Here is a 24,198-nt window from a genome sequence, read left to right as displayed (position 1 = left end):
TCTTAAACTTCGTGCCCAGTCAAACACCCTCATATAAAATGGGACGGAGGGAGTATTTTATTAGATAAAGTACTTGATTTTGAGATGTATGCAAGATAGCAAGATTAGCAAAAAAGCTTTATGTTCAGTGAATAAAACCTCCCACAAGTTACTCATGATAAAATAAAAGAGAATTAAAGGAAAACCAGCAAGCCAAGGAGAGAATAGGAAGGAGTGGCATTAAGAAAGATTACATCATACCAGATATCAGATGAGATAGAGAATGAATATGAAAGCTTACTCTCCAAATTCTGCATTTCTCTGAAACATTCTCTATACCTTCCTCCAATGCCAAAACTGAACTCCTGTGAGCACGGATGGAAGCATCTCTAAACCCACCTTCACCTTCAATACCTTCTAGAAGACTATCCAATTTCCTGGCCATCTCTTCAACCTTGAGGAAAATCGAGAATATGACATGATTAAGCATGTTCCAATACCTTGTAGAAAATGGGCAGATAAACTACTTTATAAAAATAATGCCATTTCAAATATACTCATCAAAACATAAGAAAGAAAAGAGAATTTCAAAAATGCATCCCACCATGTACATCTGAGAAACTAAACAGGATATAATATAAAATTCTCATGATAAAAAACATAATTGGGAAGAAATAAAATAATCATAGGAGAATCAAAATGGTAGCATATATGAAGGTTGAGGTTCAATAGAGAATATATTAATCGTTCCAAATTATGCATAACCTATTAGTTTAACTATATTGGCAGAACTTGAGGAAACTAGCTTACTGCTAAAAATTGAGAATTAACAATTCCTATCACACCAAAAGGACTGACCAAAAATATGGGTCAAGGTGGAGACTTCCCAGAATAGATAAAAGAATGCATTTAACATTCCAAAATGATAAATGAAAAAGAAACTGAAGAAAAAGAGAGAATGCTGATATGCTGATACAGGATACACACACACAAGCACACTCTACGTTTACATTTCATCCAAGATAAAACCTACATCGTGGAATTGCTTTGATGGACTTCCCTCACAGGTCTCCCTGGTGAAGTGAGGCTTCGAAGGCTCCGACAGAAAACCTTTCTGTGATTGCAACCTTGTGCCGGAAAGAGCAGGTAATGATTCAATATTCCCTGCTCCCGCTGTGGCTCTCTGCTTGAAATAACCAATTGATAGTGAAGTTCCAGCTGTCTCATTTGCGATAGAAGAATTTCTATCAGAAGAATCAAAAGTTCTTCTTGGAACACCACTGAATGGTGTGGATGTGGGTCTTTCATCACTTTTTGAAGAAATGTGAAGCCCGCTTGAGGGTGATGAAGCAGTAGAAAACCCTGTCGAGGTTATCTTTCCAGGTAACTCCATGACACTGCCAGTTCCAGCACTTGGCCCAGTTGAAGGGATGGAGAAATTACCTAAGGATTTTTTTTTTGAGATGGTTTTTAAAAATTAAAAAAATAATAATAAATAAATTACCTAAGGATTTTCCTGAGAAAGAAATTGTACCAGCTTTAACTTCAGCTACTTTTTGAGTTTCTTGTGTCCTAAAAATATTCACACGTCCAGCATCCACAAGCACAGATGATTTGGATGCGGACTGCTCCAAATTTGCAGCTTGGTTCTGCAAAAAAGTTGGAAGTATGTTCAGACTCTACTAAGATTATTTATCACAGAAAATATCTTTGCTTCTTGCTGCTCTCCCGCTAAGGAGACAGGTACCATTACCTGATTTCTGGTTTCAGGCGCTTCTTCTGAGCTAAATTTCACTGCTGCAGATGATTGAGCACTTGTTGAAACAATTTTATGACCTCTGTCTATCTCATGGGGTTGTAGCCCTGAAGCTGCTAGGTTGATTTGCTTCCTAGCACTGGAAGATTCAACTAGCACATCTTGTGAAGATGCCACTATAAACGTATCATTTGTCTCTTCAAAATCAGTAGACTGGGGTGAGGCTGAAGCAGCAGTAGCACTACAAAGACATTTAAATTACTTCATAGATCCTTCAGAAAAGATGATCAACGTTGGGCATAGATACCAATTCAAACCATTGAAAAGTAACCTCATATTGGTTCAAACAGCTGAGGAATTACCTAGCGAAATGGAAAATGGAAACCCTTCCATCATTGGTAAGACAAAGAAGAAGGCAACACGGTGAAACTTCTTTTTCTTCTTCACCAACCAATAGTTTGATTTCCCCATTTTGGGAAACTTTGTCAACAGCAACTCCCAAGATCAAGATATCATCACCCGAGTCTAGAACCAAATAAAATCAAATCAGAACATCAAATAGAATAATTCTCAAGATGAAATGTTCTTAACCAAAAAAATGAAAAAGGAAGAACAAGGAAAGCATAATGTATTTTCATCTTAACATTGCTTTACAGTTATACTGGACATTCGCTAGCATCATACCTGCAAAAACACTCCCCAAAATAAATTATCATCTTCAGGACTAGCATTTCATTTAATGTAAAATGAGAATGTGTGAAAGATCCAAAGTGGTAATTAAGATGAACAGAGCAAACTGATTGCGTGAAGCATAACAAAAAAAGCTTATACATGATAAGGCACAACAGAAAGAAAGCGTAGATCACCTTGAGCCTCAATCTTTGGAGACCAATTATCATTCAAAATATCAATAATTGCAGTTTCATTCTTTTCATCACCAACTGACCATCCAAACAGCAAAATGTGCTGATCAAAATTCTTCCTATTAGCAACAAATGCCAGCTGACTGTAATTGAATAGCAAAGAAGACTTGATCAAGAATCCTTTTTTGCAAAAGGTCGAAAAGAAAATTGAAAAGTAATTTGCATTATTCGGCAATCATATTCGGCAATCAACAAAAAATACTGGAAAATGAAATTTCAAGTATAAGATAACATTTACAACAGATGAGATAATTGACTATAAAAACTAAGTGAATGGCAATGCGAAGCATTTTTCCTCTATAACTTCTAACTGATTCCTCCAGATACTGGAGCTTCAAGACACTTCAATCCTACTGAAACATGAAGATTCTTATTAGAGAGAGAGAGAGAGAGAGAGAAGCTACAAGTCTGGGGCATTATAGGTACCATTACTCTTGGCAGCGAGTTTGTAGTCAACAATATTAAGGATTGGTCCATCTCTTCATAGTCTCGTCACATGCTGATATCAGGGGGATTGTGGTTCTCAACTAGAAGATGAGATGTTTCATCGTTAGAAATTCTTTTGAGAATTCTTGAGAGAAAACTCCATCCAATCACCCTGTGCACATCATTGTGCTTCTCTCTTTAGAAGATGAGATGCTTCATGATTAAACTTGACTAAAAGCTTCATCCAACTATCCACTTCACACGCCAGAAACAAAATAAGAACAAGTCGAAATCAAGACAAGGTAAGTTAGTTTCAAGCAACCCTGTAGACTTACGAGCCATACAAATTGGTTGTTGTTGAGTTTCTTAGAGTTTGTTAAAGGAGATCCTATGAAATGCTTACTACGGTCGTTTAACAAATCTAAAGATGGCCATGTGGCACTTGGAGTTCAGGCACTATGTAATTTCATAAGATGCTTGAAGGTTGTAGAAGAACCCCTGGGTCCATGTCCAGCTCCTTACCGAACCGGCACCGAGAATGGTTCGGCTCAAATTTGCCTAGACCGGCCCGGCCCCTTGACATGTATAGTATGATCACATCAACTGGACTTCGCAATGATGGAGTAATTGAGTTCATTCTTGGTTTCATCCAAATAGAGGAAGCTCCACTGGTTTTCTTAACAGCTCAAGAAGTTGTCACGGAAATCCTTTCACTATTGTTTTTCACTTCTTTGATGAAAGCTGCTAGAATACAGATTCTAGCATATATGTAAATATAGTAGGTAATATATATATGTAAATAGGAATTGATTTTAATTGATTCCCTTTCCTTTTTTCGGACATGTAAACTTCAGCTATTTAAACCCCAATAGCTTGAGGGAATAATCAAGCAGAGTTTCTCTCATTTTTCTCTTCCGTTTCATATGGTATAAGAGCCTGGTTAAGGCCAGCGACATAGGAAGAGAAAATTTCGCAGAAAACTTTTCCGGCTATTTGTTATTGATTGTCCGAATAGATCTTTACTTTTGTAGGTGTTGTGAACAAATGAACACCACCACGAGACTCGAACCACCGGCACGAGCAAAACCCAGTCCTCCACCACCACCGGAGAGCCGAACAGCCAATGCACCTTCATGCGCCGTCCAGAGCAACCAGATCTCCTCTGATGCAAGTGCTCCACGCGCCGGCGCGTCTGGGTTTACCTGGCATTTTTTCTGGCAGTTGTTTTTTAACAGTGGGCTCGCCTCGTCATTCCGACCAGGCCCACATAGTTTTCACTTGATTCCGATCACTCTCCGGCATCAGATCTGATTATTTTTTTCAGCGACTGCACTGTTCGTCACTTTCCCATCACATTTCGACATTTTTTTTCCAGAAATACTCCTCCCTTAGCTCCGACCAGACCCATACTGGTTGTATCAAATTCTCACCAGATTCCGGCAAGTCAGTCTACTTTCCGGTAAGACAGTCAGGTTCCGACGAGGTATATTCACTGTTTCAGGCAAAATCTGGTTTATTCCCCACTTCAGATTTGTCATGGTCTCTGGCAATATTCTCCTGCTCTTATCTTTGAAGTTATTTCAACTCGTATTTGAGGGGAAAAAAATGTCACTCAGATCAGATATTTTTTCTAAACCTATGGTTTCCAGAAACCCAAACCACTCCATCACCACTGAACCCTTGATCGGTAGTGTGAATTACTTGTCTTGGTCTTGCTCTGTTCAGTTATGGTGCAAAGGACAAGGTGTTCAGGACCACTTGGTTAAACAGGCTAAGGATATTACTGAAAAAGATAGGGGCGAATGGGAAAGAATTGATACTGAGTTGTGTAGTCTTTTGTGGAAATCTATTGACTCAAAGTTGATGCCATTGTTCTGACCGTTCCAAACTTGCTTCTTAGTTTGGGAAAAGGCTCGCGGACTATACACAAATGACCTCTCCCGCTTTTATAATGTGACTTCTTGGTTGACTAACCTTAAAAAGCAGAATGCGGATATGTCCGCCTATCTTCGACAGGCTCAGCCGGTTATGGAAGAATTTAATGAGTTGATGCCTGCTACTCAAGTGTTGAAAAAAAAATTGGAGCAACGTCAGAAGATGTTTTTGGTTGTTACACTTGCTGGACTTCCACCTAATCTTGACTCTCTGCATGATTAGATTTTGGCTAGCCCCACTGTTCCTGCTATGGATGACTTGTTCGCTCGATTATTACGACTGCCTGCATCACCTATGTCGTCTAGTCATCCGCTGGCACTGCAAACTCTTCCGTTCTAGCATTTCAGACTGAAAATTGATATGGAGGTCGCTCTAGAAAACCTTGGTCAAGGTGTGGGTATTGCAACAAAGGGGGAGATACTCGTGATGTGTGCCGCGCTCTCCATGGTAATCCAAAGAATGCTCATGTTGCGCAGACTGAATCCACTGGCAATCCAACCAATCAACTGTTCTCTTTATCTAAGGTAGAATACAATGACTTTCTTCGGTATCAGGCGAGTAAGCAGGGATCTCTATCAATAGGTTCCATTGCTCAGACTGGTAATCTTGTTGCTTGTATCTCAAAATCCACCACACTTGGCCCTTGGGTCATGGACTTGGCAGTTCTAACCACATTTCTTGTAACAAATCTTTATTTTCTAATATTACTTTTTCTCGGTCTCTTCCCACTGTTACCTTAGCTAATGGTTCTCAAACCATAGCAACCGGAGTCGGTCAAGCCAATCCTTTACCTTCTTTGACTCTGAATAATGTTCTTTTTGTCCCTGGTTGTTCCTTTAGCCTTCTGTCAATCAGTCGTTTTGCTAAGGCTTCAAATTGTTTCATCCCATTTTTCAGTGACTTCTTTGTTATACAGGACCTCAGTACGGAAAGGATGATTGGTCGTGAGTTAGATGGACTTTATTATCTCAATTCTCCCAGCTCACTACAGTTGTTCGGTCTCCGACTCTCCACATAATTGGGACACCCCAGTTTATCCAAACTTCAAAATATGGTACCTAGCTTGTCCAAATTCTCTAAGTTAGATTGTGAGTCGTGTCAATTGGGGAAGCACACCCGAGCTACTTTTCCACATAGTCCTAATAATCGTGCAGAGTCTCTTTTTCATTTAGTTCATTCTAATATTTGGTGTACTAGTAGAGTTAGTTCTACGTTGGGTTTTAAGTATTTTGTTACCTTCATTGATGATTACTCAAGGTGTACTTGGATTTTCTTAATGAAAGATTGTTCTGAATTATTTTCCACATTTCAAACATTTTTTGCTGAAATACAAAATCAGTTTGGAGTTCTATTCGCACTTTACGTAGTGATAATGCACGTGAATATTTATCATCTCAATTTCAACAATTTATTTCTTCCCATGGAATTCTCCATCAGTCATCTTGTCCAGTCATCTTGTCCTTACACTGCACAAAAAAATGGGGTCGCAGAGAGAAAATAGGCATATTGTTGAGACTTCACGGACCCTTCTCATACAAGCTCATGTTCCATTGCGTATTTGGGGGGATGCAACGCTTACCTCTGGTTATCTGTTAAAACCGTATGCCTTCCTCTGCTATTCAAAAAAAGGTTTCGCACTCTGTTTTGTTTCCCAGTCAACCCTATTTTCTCTTCCACCACGTGTCTTTGGAAGCACATGCTTTGTCCACATTTTCACTCTAGGAAAAGACAAATTGGCTCCTCGTGCTCTTAAATGTGTCTTTCTCGATTATTCAGGAGTACAGAAGGGATATCGATGCTTCTCACCTGACCTCCAGTGATACCTTATGTCCGCTGATGTTATTTTTCTTTGTAGGTCGGCCCTAATTTACATGCTATTCTGGTGAACAGTTAGGCATTTCTAAGGTTCTACCAGTTCCATCCTTTAGGGATCCCGCCATGTCTACCCTTCCACATCATCTCCTATAGCTCCATCTTCCTCAGTTGCACCTCCACCATTATTGACTTATCATCGTCGTTTGCGTCCAAATGATTCATGCCCGCCACCGGAATCCTTACATGTTGAGGACTTGTCTGCACAGAATCCCTTCATTGCCACTCGCAAAGGTAATCACTCTACTCGTAACCCTCATCCTATCTATACTTGTTTGAGCTATCATCATTTGTCACTGGCCCATTCTGCTTTTGCATCATCACTATCATCTGTGTCTATTCCCAAGACTACAGGTGAAGCTCTTTCTCATCCAGGCTGGCAACAAGCTATGATTGAGGAGATGTCTGCTTTACACTCTAATGGTGCTTGTGAGCTTGCTTCTCTACTACAAGTAAGTCTACAGTTGGTTGTCATTGGGTATATACAGTGAAGGTTGGCCCCGATAGACAGATTGATTGTCTGAAGGCTCGACTAGTTGCCAAGGGTTATACACAGATTTTTGGTCTTTTGGTCTTGACTATGGCGATACTCTCTCTTTTGTGGATAGGATTGCTTCAGTCCATCTCTTTTACCGGTTGGATATCAAAAATGTCTTTCTTCACCAGGATCTCAAAGATGAGGCATATATGGAGCAATCACCTCGTTTTGTTGCTCAGGGGGAGTCTAGTAACATGGTTTGCAAATTATGACGAGCACTTTATGGCCTGAAGCAATCTCCTCGAGCATGGTTTCGGAAGTTTAGCATGGTTATTCAGGAGTTTGGCATGGTACGAAGTGAAGCTAATCATTCTGTGTTTTATTGTCACTCTGCTCCAGGCTTGTGCATGTATTTGGTGGTGTACGTTAATGACATAGTCATCCCAAGTAATGAAGATGAGGGAGTTACCAAATTGAAACATCACCTTTTTCAACACATTCAGAGTAAGGCTCTTGTTCGATTGAGGTACTTCTTGGGCATTGAGGTTGCTCAATCCAAATCAGGATTTGCAATTTAACAGAGGAAGTATGCACTTGATATTCCTAAGAAAGGGATGACAAATTGTAGGCCAACTGATTCTCCAATGGTTCCTTATGTCAAGCTCCTACCAGGTCAAGAGGCATCTTAGCGATCCTAGAGGATATAGAAAGCTAGTAGGAAAGTTGAATTATCTCACAGTGACGCGACCTGATATTACCTTCCCGGTTAGTATTGTAAGTCAGTTCTTGAATTTTCCTTGTGACAGTCATTGGCATGCATTATTCGCAATCTTCGATACATAAAATCTGCTACAGGGAAAGGACTACTCCATGAAGACCAAGGACATGAAGAAATTGTTGGCTATTCAGATGCAGACTGCACAAGGTCATCCCCTCTGACAGACGATCCACTTCTGAATATTGTGTTTTAGTTGGGGAATATTTGGTGTCTTAGAAAAGTAAGAAACAACATGTGGTTGCTAGGTCTAGTGCAGATGCAGAATATCGGGTTATGACAATAGCAACATGTGAACTCATATGGATCAAGCAACTACTGAATGAGTTGAAATTTGGAGAGATTAAAGAAATGGAACTTGTGTGCAACAATGAAGCTGCAATTCACATTGCATCGAATCCAGCGTTTCATGAGAGGGACAAACACATAGAGATTGATGGTCATTTTGTCAAAGACAAAGTACTCTCAGGAGACATCGTCACGAGGTCCGTGCGGTCAAATGATCAACTTGCATACATATTCACCAAGTCCCTAGCCGGTCCCAGAACAAGTTATTTATGTAGCAAGCTTGGTACATGTAATTTGTATGCACCAACTTGAAGGGGAGTGTTAGAATCTGTGAAGATTCTAGCATATATGTAAAGATAGTAGGTAGAATATATGTAATTAGGAATTGATTTGTATTGATTCTCTTTCCTTTTTAGGACATGTAAACTTAGCTATTTAAACCCCAATAGCTTGAGGGAACAGAAAAGGCTAAAAATGCCCTTGGACTATCGAAAAAGGTTTAAAAATACCCTTCATCCATCTATTAGGCTAAAAATACCCTTCTTCCACCTGTTTTGGCTCACTTATGCCATTAAAACTAACAGCCTGTTTTTTTATTTTTTATTTTTATTACTCCCTCCGTTTCAATTTATGTGAACCTTTTCGGAGTACGAGGGTCAAACTTTATAACTTTGACCGTAAATTTTAACATAGATTTTTCAAGTTTATAATAAATAAAATTTAGATTTTTCAAGTTTATAAAAATAAAATTTATATATTTAGAAACTACATAAAAAGTACTATAAGTCATGATAATTCATAATTAAAATAACTTAGAAAAAATGTAAGGAAAACATGGTCAAAGAAGCACCTCGTAGAATCCCCAAATAGTAATAGGTTTACATAAATTGAAACAGAGTGAGTATTTATTACATGGCGCCTCCCTATTGGTCGAAATTAAAATCCACCCCCACGGATATTTTCCCTTCGCCCCGATGACCCATGACCCAATTCCTAGATCTCAAAAGACTTGAATTTCCCCCCTAGGTTCAAAAAGGAGTAACTATAAGCATTCAGTTTGGTTTCAGTTTGCACTTTTGCAAAACAGTAATTGAAAAATCAAACCGAGCTTTGTAAAATCGAAACGAACCAACTGGATTAAATATACCTGGATAAAGCATTTCAAATGACAAAACTACTCTTGAGGATTTCCTCAAACCCTTATCCAAACCGTTTTTCAATCCCATTTTGGAAAATTGGAATACACTAGTGTCTACTCCAAAGAGAGAAAACATATAGAGGTGCATTTCAAATGCGAGGTGTGTTTCAAATGATGCACATATCTCTTTCCTTTAAATAACGCATTGTTTCTCTCAGGTGCCAAATTTATTGTTTTTGGTTTAGTATATGCTGACCAACAGAAAGAAGAGTCTAAAAGAAAATTGTCGCTCCCCTGATCGCGATCAATTGCCCTGCTTGATCCTTCATCCCATCCCAAATTCCCCCCAAGAGACTTGCATCTCAACTAACAACTCTACCTAATCTTGTCTTGCCAACTATGCCCAGTCTGAACCTTGGCCGCAGTTGCCTTATTCTCAAATTCATCATGTCATGTCCTGTTGCTGTCCATATAATTGTAAAAGGTAATAAAAGGAACATTACCCCTATTGATGTGAAACAAGACATGGACAAAACCTCTTAGATTGGGTCGTGGGTCATGGGAATTGCATAGGGGTCGTTGGGTAAGGACAATCCGTGTGGGTGGGTTTTAATTTCGACTAATAGGGAGGCGCCACGTAATAAATAATTAAAATAAAAAAATAAAATAGTGGGTTGTTAGTTTTAAGGGAATAAGTGAGCCAAAATAGGTGGAAGAAGGGCATTTTTAGCCCAATAGATGGGTGAAGGGTACTTTTAAACCTTTTTGGATAGTCCAAGGGCATTTTTGGCCCTTTTCCGTTGAGGGAATAATCAAGTTGAGTTTCTCTAATTTTTCGCTTCCGATTCACAAAAGCATTAAGCATGATGTTGCACCTGTGCAGTAGAAGGGAGATTGTCTTATCTCAAAAAGTAATCCACAAACATTGATCAGGAATAATAAGCATAGACTAGATGAATAAACTAAATACTTCGGTTCGGTTTTTGGTTTTGAGGTATCCGTACAATGCTATTTTAGTATATAAGTTTGAACCCCATATCGGGTAAGCCCGACCCCAACTCCCCAAGTCTAATTCCTGATTCTTAGATTGGGGCGTTAATATTTTTTCTTCAATGTATCTTTCTTCTACTTATTTGGCCTTGTTCACCTTTTTTGGGAAAGTAAATAGCATGATTTGTTTTTTCAAAAAGTACAAATTTTGAACTCTTTTCACGGATGTATGTCATCCTATTTCCGAAAGATTAATTTAATATTAATCAGCATTTAGGTAGGGGTAAGTTATGCGTACACTCTACCCTCCCCAGACCCAACTTTGTGGGATTTCATTGGGTATGAAGTTGTTGTTTGTTATATTTAGTGTGGTTTTTGTTCGTTTATTTACATATTGTGCGTATGTAAAATAGTCTAATATATATTCTAGCAGATGTTTGGTGCATTGCTATGACCACCTAATTCTCCTCTTCTCAATTTGTTTAAAACAGTAAAATATAAAAAATGAACTGCTCCATAGTGTTAGAAAACACTGACGGAAGCATAACAGAAGTCTCTGTATATAATTGTGTAAGATTTGAATTTACTTACAGGCGAATTTTAATAATATGTGAATTGCTTATGTACATTTTGGGGATACTCCACTGTTAAGGTCAGAATATAATTTCTTTTCAGTTAGAAGGAAAAATAGCCCATTACAATTGCTTATGAATGTGGCAAGGTTATGTATCGTCAGGCCAAACTGAAAATCTCATTTTTAAGTAGATAATAACCCACCAGCATATAAGGCCCATACTGAAGAACCAAACCGAAATCTAACCGAACCCAACAAACTACGGTTTGGTATTCACTATATATACAATCGAAAACCGAAGTATCGAACGTCCTCCCCTACTGATAAGTATGTGAGTGATATTAGAATGTTTAGTTCATCGTCGGTGAAGTGATTGTGGAGATTTGGCATCAAGGAGTAAACGTAGTGGGGTAGGGGAACATGAAAGTGGAATGGTGATGAAGAACTAGGAGGGTGGATAAACCAACCATAGCATGGAATTGAAAGTTGACAGAATTGTTCCTTATGCAGTTTTGAGAAAGCAAAATAGGAGAGCCTTTTGAGCTGACAACGGATATATTAGTTCAACTGAGAATATCAGAGTTTCATTCTATAATTTTGAGAAGGACACGATAGATATAACATTCTTCTAAATCAAATGATAGGACTTATCTCTAAAACTTTGAAAGTCACACACTGCAAATAAATCCAGATGCAGAAAACCTATTATAAAGGCAAAGTAACAATACGTACTGTAGATCCAAATAACTCGAGAAGAGATGAGGTCCACTACATAAAGGAACTGCATCATAACGAAAGTCTAGAAATACATCCCTGAAGGACCTTACAATTGGCTTGGCCGAAGGCTGCAAAGGAAAAAAATAAGAATCATAGCAAGTAAGCATGTAATAAATTTCCTATGGTATGAGCCACGAGGATAAAGAATCATTCTAACAATTCAATGAAAGCCTAAAAGAAACAAATCCTAACATTAAAATACAACCCCAGAGAAATTGTCAACAGATAGAGATATGTGCTTTTGCCTGACGATATTTTATTATATCATTAACTCTCTCCGGGGTATTTTCTATCAACTACAGTAGCACTTGAGGGTGGAGATCAAGAGCATCAACATCACATGGTCTCCGTTGTCAAGGTCATTGCCTAGTGTCTGATCTTCGAACCTAAGAAGCTGCAGATCCATCCCCATTGTGTCTGCATGTGAACTCTCTTGCTCTTCTAAACAACTAAGAGCTTTGTGTGTTCTTTTTCTTATTTATCTTCTTTAAGCAGAGGGTGTTTGGAATCCTGCCTAGCTTCCTATATCTCTTTGTACTTGCTTCATTGTCAAATGATGTGATTGAGAGCCTTTTTGCTTTTAAACATCGCTTCAGTATAAACGGACAATAATTCATGATGAATGATCATAAACTAGGGGTTTTAGGTGAGCATGGTTCGACATGGTTGTAACCTTTCCATTCCAAAGAGTCTCTAACAACGGACATATTTGAACTTGAATTCATGCCAGTAAAAGCCTGCAGATATGCCAGGATTTTCTAGGACAAGTCATACCTATTATACGAAAAGGCTATTTCATGTTTCAACACTAACATTACATAGAACCTTGAGATCCTCAGAATTTTTTCAACTACTGTTTCTCAAATGCTCTGTAATGCTCATCATTCTCTCCCAATCGCTCAAATTTACATGGACTGAAGTGTTGTGAATTGATAGAGGAAAACAAACACATTTTCAAAAAGTAAATTAATCATGGAATTACTACCCAATTTTTTTTTTATAACGGTGGTGTCTGGGCCAGCTTGTGTGCACCTCGACTAATTCCACGGGTACCTACTAGCCTGCTACCTCCCACCAGCACAGATATCGGGTAACTATATCCATCAAGACTTGGACAAATGAAAAGAAATCATCTAGGGTTTATTTTTGCCTCCACTACGATTTGAACCTGATTTTTACTACCCAATTTGTTTATATAAATCTCCTTCATCAGCACACGGCTAAAGAGTAAATATAATAACAACACCATCAAACACATAAAAACAATGAACCGGAGTGTTGAGCACAACATGGGACAAGCCCTACTCTAAAAGACATCTTTGCTCTGCTCTCTGAAGCCGCTACAGCAAACACACTGCACACTGTATCACCCCAAGTTGACATTATAACAGGCCACATAAGAAAAAGCTCATCTAACCTATTACTTTTTCGTCTAGCTATCTAGCCAATTAATTTTTTTATAGGTACTCATCTAACCAATTGCATAAGAGATATTTTGACAAATCTCTCATCTAGGATTTCTAAAAAAGTACCACAAGTCAGACACATACTATAACGAACTGTTCTACTAAAGAAGAGTACAGCAAATATGAACAATGAAACAACGGTAACTCCAATTAGATTCTCAGCAATTCCAATTATCCACTTACGTTAGTTATTCTTCCATTCTCACTTGTGATGACTTGCACCGCATAATTTTCCTCCTCCTCGTCATCATTTACTTGAAGGCATCCAATTATAATACAATCAGGACGAATCCATCTGACAGCATCCACTAATTCAAACAACAGTCAGTTAAAGTAATGATACATCTGCATCTAGGTTGATGGAAACGAAAAGTTGACCAACAGATGCAGAATAATCCATTAGCAACAACCAAGAAAAATATATCAACTCATCAGATGCAAATTTTTTAACTATATTTAAAACCTAAGTAGCGGAGGCTTTTCAACCCTTTTGAAAATCTAGTCAGTTTGAACAGTGTTTGAAAGACGACGCTCTGGGAGGCGCTATACCAAGAATGGGTGTGGCATAAACCCTAAGGCGCAAGGCATAAACCCCAAAAACAATTAACTCTATACGCAAAATACAAAGATATGAAAAGACATTTAAAATAGTAAAAATTCAGAGAACACTGCAGACAGTACTGGAAGAATTAGACAAATACCTGACAATAGTAATGTTTTTTGTTTTTTTGATAATGGTAACTTACTATAGTTATATAATTATGAAGAAATACAAAATAATTGTATTGTTAATAGTTCGTAATATAATTATAATAGTAATATATTTATTATTCATATGAAAAATACAAAAGTAACAAACCATCATGAGAAAAAGAAAAAAAAACATCATAACAGCACAAATAGTACAAGTTTTTAGAACATCGATAACATTAACCTCCCTTGTGATTTGAAATATTACGCTCACCTCCTCTATTTTAATTCTTTAGTAACAATATATTTAGCCTACTCATCAGCCATGCAAAAATTTAGTTATATGATTATCTACCCTTTTTAATTTGTCTTATAGTTACTCCACATATAATAATTATATTCTATGAGTGTCTTCTTTACCCAAAAAAGAGTTTTTCTTTTCAAAAAGCTGGCACTTAAGGATGATGCTTATGATTCCTCTTCGCTCTTTTTCACAACCGAAATGACTATTCCTCCACTTCTTTGTGGATAAAAGAATAAAGAACTAATAAAGTTACCAGTTTCCCAAAAAAACAAAAAAGGATAAAGAACTAAATCAAGATAGAGGAATGCTTTACCAAAGAATCAAAGTGATCTTCATGAAGCTTTATATGTTACAAATTACAATACATGCACTGAGTTTTAAGAAAGAGCAATTTTAATCTTGCAGCAGTAAACTAGATATATCCTTTTGAGAGCAAAGAGGTAAATGGTTTACGAATTCTTTAAAAACTTTATCTCTTTCAGTAAAGAGTATTTCCTAAATGATCATCAGAGAAGTAGTACCTACTCAGCATTTTAAAGACACTGTCTTCAAATATTTCTTTGCTTTTGCTTCATCAAAATAAATGAAATTGAGAAGGTCGCAAATATTACAATAACTGTAAGAAACCTTCACCATAAAATTATATTACCGTAGTGGCTTGCGTGACTTGATTGTGAAGGTTATCGTCTTCATATTTCAAAGATATATACCCTTTTCACAAAACCTACGACTTTATATTTGCCAAGATTTGCAGAAGATACATTAACTCCAATAAACAAGGAAAGCATCAGCATCAATGAAGAACATAAGTATCTGATGCTGTAGGCTGAAAATCCAAATATATTGTTTTGCCTTTACTGGTGAAAATAATATTGTACCCATAAACATGACATCAATAGGGGCCAAAGTAACTTTTTACCTCACAATGTAGGTGAAATTGCTTATAAAATGAATTTGAGTACAATATTCATAATCTAGCTAGGAATCTTAGGCATCATCCCTTAGTGCCAGCAAGATTAGTTTCTTTTTAATTCTAGAAAAAAAAAAATTGTAAAGAAGACATTCATTTAACTATTAAATGTGCAGTAAAAGCTTTAAAAAACTTCAAAAGGGCATATTAGTCATATTACAAGTAACATTGATAATTAAACTAAAAATGTTGTTACAATAGAACTCAAATGCGTGAGGCAAGTGTAATATTTCAAACTACAAGGGAGGTTAGTGTTTCGAAAGGGTGGATCTCTGAAATTATCATGATATACACATATCATTCAATTAACAAGTTCATAAGTCATCTTTATTCAAAAAAGAAAACAAGTTCATAAGTCATAAGTAGGCATTAAGCAAATAACTTTGTTGGAAATGTAGAGCTTGATTTGGTCTAGTTAAACACTATAAAGAGGTGGTACTACATTTTGTTAGTTTTTTTTTTAAAAGACTGGTAAATTTGTATTCCTCAGCATTAAGGATATGCTAGAGACCTAGAAAAGTGTTAGTCTAAAAACAGAAAGAGAAAAGAGATATTTACAGGGATTTGACACTTTGGTGGTTCTCATCTGACACTACTAGACGTATGTATTTGCTGCCCCAATTATTTTTCAAACTTAAAAAAAAATAAAAAAAGAAAACCACTAACATAATTGTTTTTAGACGCATGTATTTGCTGCCCCAATTATTTTTCAAACTGTACAAACCAAAAAAAAATCAAAAAACAACTAACATAATTTTTTATAAAGGTTTTGTCAATAAACATATGTTTTTATGTCTCTACTAGCTATAAAAAAAATGGCAACCGCTAATCAAAAAATAAATAGTAATAGTAATATGTAAAACTTACAATAATTGTTTTTATAAAGTTTTCTTTCAATAAACATGTGTTCGGATCTCTCTTTGCTATAAATACAGAAATAAAGATATACCTTTGATGACATATTTGACATTAGAATCATCAAGCAGTGATTTAAATGATAGTGATATGCTGAACTTCTCCTCAAACTTTGATGATACAATGCTAACCAAATTCTTCCTTGTGATGGCAATAAACTCACCATCCGGACTCCACCCAACTATACAACATTATGAAGCCAAATAAGTACAAAGCTCAGTACACATAGAATTCAATAGATTTAACTTGTAAATCAGATCATCAAGTTGTTGAAAGTTTCGCATTATAGCTTATTGCAATATCTAGCATATTCCCCTGCCTCCTAAAAGGAAAAAATAACAAAGAAAAACACCCAAAAGTCACTTCATAATTCTTGATCCACTGCCTGATAGCTGTAGAGAAAAGTGAATGAAGCTACTGCTTCAGAAGAAAAATGAAACTCTTCCGCCACAATTTATGTGGCAGTATTTGACTAGGTATGAAGTTTAAGAGTGAAAGAAAGATTTTTGAAACTTGTGCCTAGAACAAGCCATAGACATTTATGTGGCTGTAATTATCTTTGTTGAAACTGATGTGGCTATAATTATCTTATTGATGGTAAAATGAGAAATTTAAAAGTTTAAATTATTTCTAGATAAGGAAGTATAACATTCTTTTGAGACAGACTAAAAAAGAATGTATTTAACATATATTGGGACAGAGAAAGTATAGAAACGGCCAAATACATATGTGGTTGCTTAAAGTTGCCACCACTTTTCATTTAGACACCTCAACAAAGGCATACCTATTGGACACTTCAATCTCAACCAAAGTGTGATCCAGCTAATAACATAATTCAACACAGTAAAACAAAAAAAATCTAAGTTGAATCTCGTCGTCACAGATCAGTAATAATTTACATGTTTTGACTCAATAAAGGACTCAAGTTTGCAGGTAAAGGGAGTAAAAAAAAAAAATCTAATGGATAAAAATTTAGATGATGATCAGGTCATAAGGAGGTGTGTGTTGGAGAGCGGAGAAGGTTAGAAAGGAGAGTAAGAAAAATATATAGTTCATCTAGCCAACATTGAGAATCTATTGATGCCTATTCCATTTAAAGAAGACCAGAATCAATGGGGTGGAGTGGGTTGTATAGAGATGATGTATCCATTAGGGAGGGGCGAGCGGAGAAGACAGATGGAATGGAGGGGATTAAAATTAGATATCTTTTTTTTATAATTAGCCCAAATGCCATGACTTCATTTCATTCGTCACTTTGCCATGTCACCTGTGTGAATTACACGCACTTTGTTTTTTGGCTGGCTGTCAGTAAGGTGTTAAATAGGCACATTTTGGACATGATTTAGGTGTTTCACCGGGAACATCCTCAGGTAAAGTGTCAAAATGAAAACAACAACAACAACAACAACAAATCCAGTGTAATCCCACAAGTGGGGTCTGGGGAGGGTAGGATATACGCAGACCTTACCTCTACCTTTTTGGGGACAGAGAGGTTGTTTCCAGTAGACCCTCGGCCCAAAAGATCGAAATGAAAAGTGGTGTCAAATTTAAGTTGTCTATCTATTTGGCCTCCGAAAAATAATTTACCGGGAAAAGGTAGTTGTCTCTCTCTAGCAGTGTTATCAAAAGTGAAAAACCCAAAAAAAGCTCTAAGGTCCATTAGGGCTTTAAGCGCAAATAAAGCACGAGCTTCAATGAAAAGGCGCAAATGGAGAAAAATTACATATATATGTTTAGTCCAAGATTAATAATAATAAGCATGAATAACATATACTCCCAATGTTTCAATTTATGTGAACCTATTTTCTTTTTAGTCCGTGCCAAAATGAATGGCCTCTTTCCTAATTTGGAAACAAATTCACTTTATGGAATGATTTACAGCCACACAAATATTCAAGACTTATTTTGAACCACAAGTTTCAAAAGTCTTCACTCTTTCTTAAATATCGTGCCCAGTCAAATAGGTTCACATAAATTGAAACGGAGGGAGTATATGAACAAAGAAGATGAAAAAAATTATGATAAAGTGAACTATCATTGTTTAGTGTCGCCTCTTTATGAGAGGCTCATTTGCAAGGAAAAGTATGTCTTAGAGCATTGATGACAACACTAAAGGGCACATTAAGCAAGGCAAAGCGCTCAAAATATTTTGCGCCTCGCCTCAGGGCTTAAGAGTGCCTTTGACAACACTGCTCTCTAGAGTTTCTGACCATCATCAAACAGTATTTCTTTGATAAGTATGTCAAATACAACAGGGTAACTAAAACCTAGTGATATGGTGACATTAAGTGCTAATCAACTGAATCAACTAGAGCTAAAAACGAAAATGAAACTATATTTTAGGCCACAAGGGTCATTCAACCAAATAGACAATAGTGAAGTCTGATCTGATGAAAGAAGAAATTTTGTTAGTAGACCAAAGAAATTTTGTTAGTAGACCAAAGGTTGACAGCAACAATATATTCTTGGTATGAAAATCCTCATTTTAGCACTTCACAAGAATGAGCACAATATGCATTTGCGGAGGGAATACAATCAACTATATGAGTACAATGCACTACAAAGTTTCAGCATATAGGGAACATTCATTAGAATTACTAAAGTTTTTTATTTTCTTTTTGATAAAGTTACTAATTTATGTTTTTTCATAGGCAAGAGTCATTAGAATATAATTGGTGTGGACAAGAGGAGATGTCAGTGATTACACCTGAACACAGCCAAGATGCAGGTTGGTCGTACATTGCTAACATGATACTGGAATTAGTAGAGAATAATTCCAGCAAGGGTAAGGACCCAACCTTCAACCAGATGAATAAGAATTACGCAAAGATAGCAACAGTAAGAAAATAGGCAGAAGTTGAAGCAAACATTTTGCGAAGAAGTTTAACAAACATAGATTTATTTTCTATGAAGAAAAAAAATTGATGAAGAGAACAACATAGATTTATTGGTGGGAAAAATCAGCAGAAAGAGTAACAATTCTTTAAGCAGATGCTATATGCTATATCACGTCTGAAACCCCTGACTCACAGTGATCCAAAGATGGATCAACAGAGAAGTTCCAAAGGACTAAGGTGACAAATAAGAACATGTAGTTCTCATTTGAGCTTCAATCTAGAGCTGAAGCAGAAAAATAAATGTCTGAAATGATATCGGAAGTGTCGAGAGCTTTTTCTAGATTGGTCATGTCATTATAAGAAATTCAGACCCCGGCATGTATGGGTAAATATCGGTAGAACCAGATGAATATATATAAATTTAATTTTTTTCTGATCAGACTTATTTCACCAAGACTTGGTAAGGTAACAAAAGAAAGAGGAACAAGTACACAAGGAGAAGCATAGTACAACGAAGATTTGTATGTCGTGTTGAAAAAAAAAAATGAACTGCTCCTGATCTCCTAATGGCTGGCCCTAAGTCCAGAATGATCAAGCTGCAGCAGGGAAAAAAAGTAGAAGAAGCATCTGACAAGAGCAAAACAACCAACCCATTGATATTTGATCTACTAAAGAGGGATCAAATAAGTCAAGTTCTGCTTACAAACTTAAGGTTCTTGCAGTAATTAAAGCCTATAAATGATAGTAGATGTTCTCATGGAGTTCATTAGTTACCTAATCCCTATATAACTAAGGGGAACATACTCGTATGTGCTTCCGTATACTCGTATAACTTAGCGAAACATTCTCGTACGTGCTTCCGTATACCATCAACCCACAATTGGTGTTATTTTTGCAAATAAAATACTCATAGATGTGGAGTAGCTTTATGCCTCATTGGGATCAGAAGCCCGCGTGGAATACTTTGGATCAAAAAAGTTTAATCAATTCTAAGAAATTTCTTTTTTTTTTTTTTTGAGAATAAAATCAATTCTAAGAAGTCTCTAAATCGGAAACTAGCTCAAACTGTATTAATCCAATTTATCAGAGAGACCTTGACAGTTCCTGAACCTTTTATGGAAAAAGTTAAGCAAAAGATACCACACAACACGGATAGAAAGGCCCTCACAAATCAAGAGAAAGCAGGATAAAGGAAACATACCAGCATCAACATCGTCCATAACTCCTTTAATAGGGCTTTGAGCAACCCCGCTATACAACTTCCCATCACTTGAGAGAACAACATAAACCTTTTCTTCCTTTTTAGCCCATTGAATATCCTTGATGATACTTGAATCATTGAGAGAATGAGAAAAGGCTGGTGTTTGGTCCTATTAATTAGCCATACAAACAAGAATGAAGGGCATCAATTTTTCATTACTTCTACATTGATACAGACGCATAGAACTGATTTTTATACAGCATGAACTCTAGTTCAATGCCTTTTTAACTTGAAACAAAAATGTATCCAAATTAATTGCAGCCAAGAAGCAGGTATTGGAACCTAGAGGCATTTAGCTAGGAATGTTTATGTAATACTCCCTTAGTTTCAATTTGTTTGTCTTACTTTCTTTTTTAGTCTGTTTCAAAAAGAATGTCACTTCTAAATTTAGTAACTTTTTACACCCAACATCCTACATGAAATATTTAAGACCACAAGATTAAAGGGCATTTTGGTACATTTTACATATCTTTAATTTAAGACCACAATATTAAAAAGTCTTCTGTACTTTCTTAAACTCCATGTCAAGTCAAAACCAGACAAACAAATTAAAACGGAGGGAATACATAATTAGGCAAGGCCAACATATTGTAGTCAAATACAAAGTTTTGATGTTACAAGCAAATGAAAATACCTTGTAAAGAAGGGTGCTAACTGGGAAGAAATGGATTTTACTGCCAACACAAGCGGCAAGCAAGGAGTCATCTCCAGACAATGCAAGTACCGAGAGTTTCCCGATAGCAACATCCACAATACTCACTTCCTGTATAGAAGGACCACTACCTTTCTCTTTAATCTCTTCCGCCGAAGCCATAACCTCCTTTGTCCTCGCAACACAAAACCCTATCAAACAAACAAAAATTCAACAAAAAAGTTGATTAAGTGCCCGCTTGGCCATAAAGTTACTCACTTTTTTCTGGAATAACTTTCACGTTATTTGAAAATCAGTGGTTGGTCATGAATATTCCAAATCCAACTTGAAGTTGTATTTCAAATTTGGAAAACATCTTATAACCTGTTTTCACTTTTTTCCAACTCACGTATCACTTATGAAGTTATATTTAAGTATATTCAGGCATCAACATTATTTCAAATATTCTTTGCAAAAAGTATAACCAAACACAACTCCATCTTCAACTCCGATTCCATAAATTCCAGATAAAGTGAAAACAAATGTGGAATCTATGGCCAAAGGTCTACTAATTTTATTTTAGAAAAATAAAAGGCACCAGATAACTCCAATGAAAAAAAAATGAGGGAAATTTTCAAAAATATACAGGCCAACATAAAATATTACCCCATGTAGCCCATTATACAATATTATACTTGGGGGAAGCATTATACATAATGCATCAAACAAAGTGTATAAAAGTGAATAAATGGTGTTTATACACAAATATGGGGTAAATAGGGTAACAAACTAAAAATATGGGCTACATGGCTAAATAATTTCAAAATAGATAACTCCAAGGAGAAAAGGGAAAATTTTAAAAAATATACAGCCCAACATAAAACATTAGGCCATGTATCCCAATATACAACATTATACAATATTATATACCCGGGGGAAAGCATATATACATAATGTATCAACCTTGTATGAAGTGCATAAATAGTGTTTATACACCTAATATGGGCTAAATCAGGTAACAAACTCAAAATATGGGCCACGTGGCATAAATATTTTCAAAAATAGACAGAGCATAATCTTGCCCAAAAAAAAAAATATATAGGTGATTCTTTTCATCTATGTAACAAACTTCTAAACTTTGAATATGAATTCGAACACAGAAGCTTTAAGTTTTATGAAATAAAATTTATACATTTCAAAACTACTTAAAAAGTATTATAAATCAGAATAATTAACCACTTAAAGTATTTAAAAAGACGCATAAAGGAATTCAGGTCAAAGAAAAACTTAACCGACTCTCTAAATTTTAACTGTGCCACATAAATTGCGACAAGGGAGTAGGAGATTCTTCTAATCTCTGTAAGTTATATAGAAAATGAAGTAAAACTGACCATTGGAGTGGGCAACGAATAGAAGACGAAAGCGTTCGGAGACGACTAAAGGTTGTAAAGGAGGACATTCACTTTCGACATCAAATGAAGAATCATTTATAATAGGGACGGGTGTTCCGATTTTGGAGAAACGGTAATTTCTGCAGCCAATTTGGTCTCCTTCTATCTCTTCGTCCAATTCGATTGAAGTAGACATTGTGATAGACACTGTGCTTCCAAGGCTTTGCCCTAAATACAACTTGGGAGTGCTTGAAGAGTAAGCGTAAAGAATTACACTGACAATGAGCCTGTTTGGATGGGCTTACGCTTATAAGCTCCTCCTAAGCTAAAAAAAAAAAAAAATAGGTAGTCTAATTTATTTATTTTTTGGCTCATAAGCTGATTAAGATAAGCTAAATTAAATTGCCTTAATTATTTTTTTGAGTTTATTTTAAGCACAAAATGACTTTAAGCTGATCAGCCAAACACTCAAAAAAGCTAAAAATAGCTTATAAGCAACTTATAAGTCAATCCAAACGCGCTCAATGAGGTGTTTTTGAGGTTTTAGAGCCTGTTTGAATAGGCTTATACTTATGGGGTCGTTACTTCAAAGAAAAGTAATAACGCACAGATTAGTAATGTACTCCTTCCCTCCGTTTCAATTTATGTGAACTCGTTTGACTGGGCATGACATTTACCCCTTGTTTGGATGGTGATTTCCCGTGGTTCATTAATGTATGGTTCTCTATGAAATCATATTTATTTTCATTGTTCTTAAAATTATGTGGTATGATGTTGTAAACCCGTGGTTCATCCCACGGTTATATAACCATGAAAAGTTTCAATTTTTGTAACCACGGATTTGGTGGTTTTTCCGTGGTTATATATTTCATTTCTCCATTATACCCCACCCCACCCCACCCCCACGCTACCACTCACCCCCGCCCCACCCTCCACCATCCACCCCACCCTACCACTCACCCCCGCCACTCACTCCCACCACACCTTCACCCTACCACCCACCCCACCCCCACTTCCAACTACCCCACTCCTCTGCCACCTACCCCCACCACCCCAACCACCACCCACTACCCCTCACCACCCCTAACCCCACCCCACAACCACTCATCCCCCACCTACCACCCACTATCCCCACCCTCATCCCCCAACCACCCACTCCTCCACCACCGCCACCCGCTACCCCTCACCACCGCCCACCCCCACCCCCACCTTACCACCCACTACCCCACATTCATCCCACAACCACCCACCTCACACCACCCACCCCTCCACCACTCTCACTCACTACCTACTTATTTTTTAAAGTTCCTGTTTTGTTCTTTACCTGAGTTTTATTAATATATATAAACTAATTTCTAATTAAGAGTTAAGGGTATTTTAGTAAATTTACAAGTTATTATACAATACCATACAGTCAAAACAAACAATACAAATGTTAAACCACAACAAACGATACAGTCTATCCAAACATTGTGTTTGTTAATACAGTACAATACAATATAACACCATACTGTACCATACCATATTGTACGTTAATGAACCACGCGAAACAACCATCCAAACTGAGGGTTAAGAAAGAGGGAAGGCTTTTAAAACTTATGGTTTAAAATAAATCTTGAATATTTTTGTGGCTGTAAATTATCTATAAAGTGAATTTGTTTCCAAAAGGTCATTCATTTTGACACGAACTAAAAATATAGGTTCACATAAATTGAAATAAAGGGAGTAGAAATTACTTTTTATTGGGCGTTTGATTTATTGCACTAAAATTGAACACAAATGATACCATTTGATTATTTATTTATTTTTCGAATTAAAAAAT

The 24,198-nt window shown here is 36.6% G+C and overlaps 1 protein-coding gene across 2 annotated transcripts in view; it reads right to left on the bottom strand.

Annotated features, from left to right (window-relative positions):
- The window catches only part of LOC132626500 (nuclear pore complex protein NUP214), a 45,463-nt gene extending 22,805 nt beyond the window's left edge, over positions 1 to 22,658 (bottom strand). Inside the window, exons 1-12 of one of the 2 annotated variants that reach the window (XM_060341407.1) lie at positions 22,377 to 22,658; positions 20,989 to 21,197; positions 20,295 to 20,463; positions 16,291 to 16,437; positions 13,561 to 13,685; positions 11,867 to 11,979; positions 2,602 to 2,741; positions 2,098 to 2,260; positions 1,733 to 1,976; positions 1,514 to 1,628; positions 1,013 to 1,422; positions 281 to 433 (exon numbers count right to left, since the gene is read on the bottom strand). In XM_060341407.1, coding sequence (XP_060197390.1) covers positions 281 to 433; positions 1,013 to 1,422; positions 1,514 to 1,628; positions 1,733 to 1,976; positions 2,098 to 2,260; positions 2,602 to 2,741; positions 11,867 to 11,979; positions 13,561 to 13,685; positions 16,291 to 16,437; positions 20,295 to 20,463; positions 20,989 to 21,197; positions 22,377 to 22,572 — 2,184 coding nt within the window. In that variant the 5' untranslated portion in view covers positions 22,573 to 22,658. Of the gene's footprint in view, positions 1 to 280; positions 434 to 1,012; positions 1,423 to 1,513; positions 1,629 to 1,732; positions 1,977 to 2,097; positions 2,261 to 2,601; positions 2,742 to 11,866; positions 11,980 to 13,560; positions 13,686 to 16,290; positions 16,438 to 20,294; positions 20,464 to 20,988; positions 21,199 to 22,376 lie in introns of both variants that reach the window. The other variant, XM_060341409.1, reaches the window with a different exon arrangement.
- Positions 22,659 to 24,198: the final 1,540 nt, after the last annotated feature.

The sequence above is a fragment of the Lycium barbarum genome, chromosome 2 (assembly GCF_019175385.1).
Source record: "Lycium barbarum isolate Lr01 chromosome 2, ASM1917538v2, whole genome shotgun sequence".
NCBI lineage: Eukaryota > Viridiplantae > Streptophyta > Magnoliopsida > Solanales > Solanaceae > Lycium > Lycium barbarum.
The sequence above is the reverse complement of the archived record's forward strand: the minus strand, read 5'-3'. Positions and strand labels throughout refer to the sequence as shown.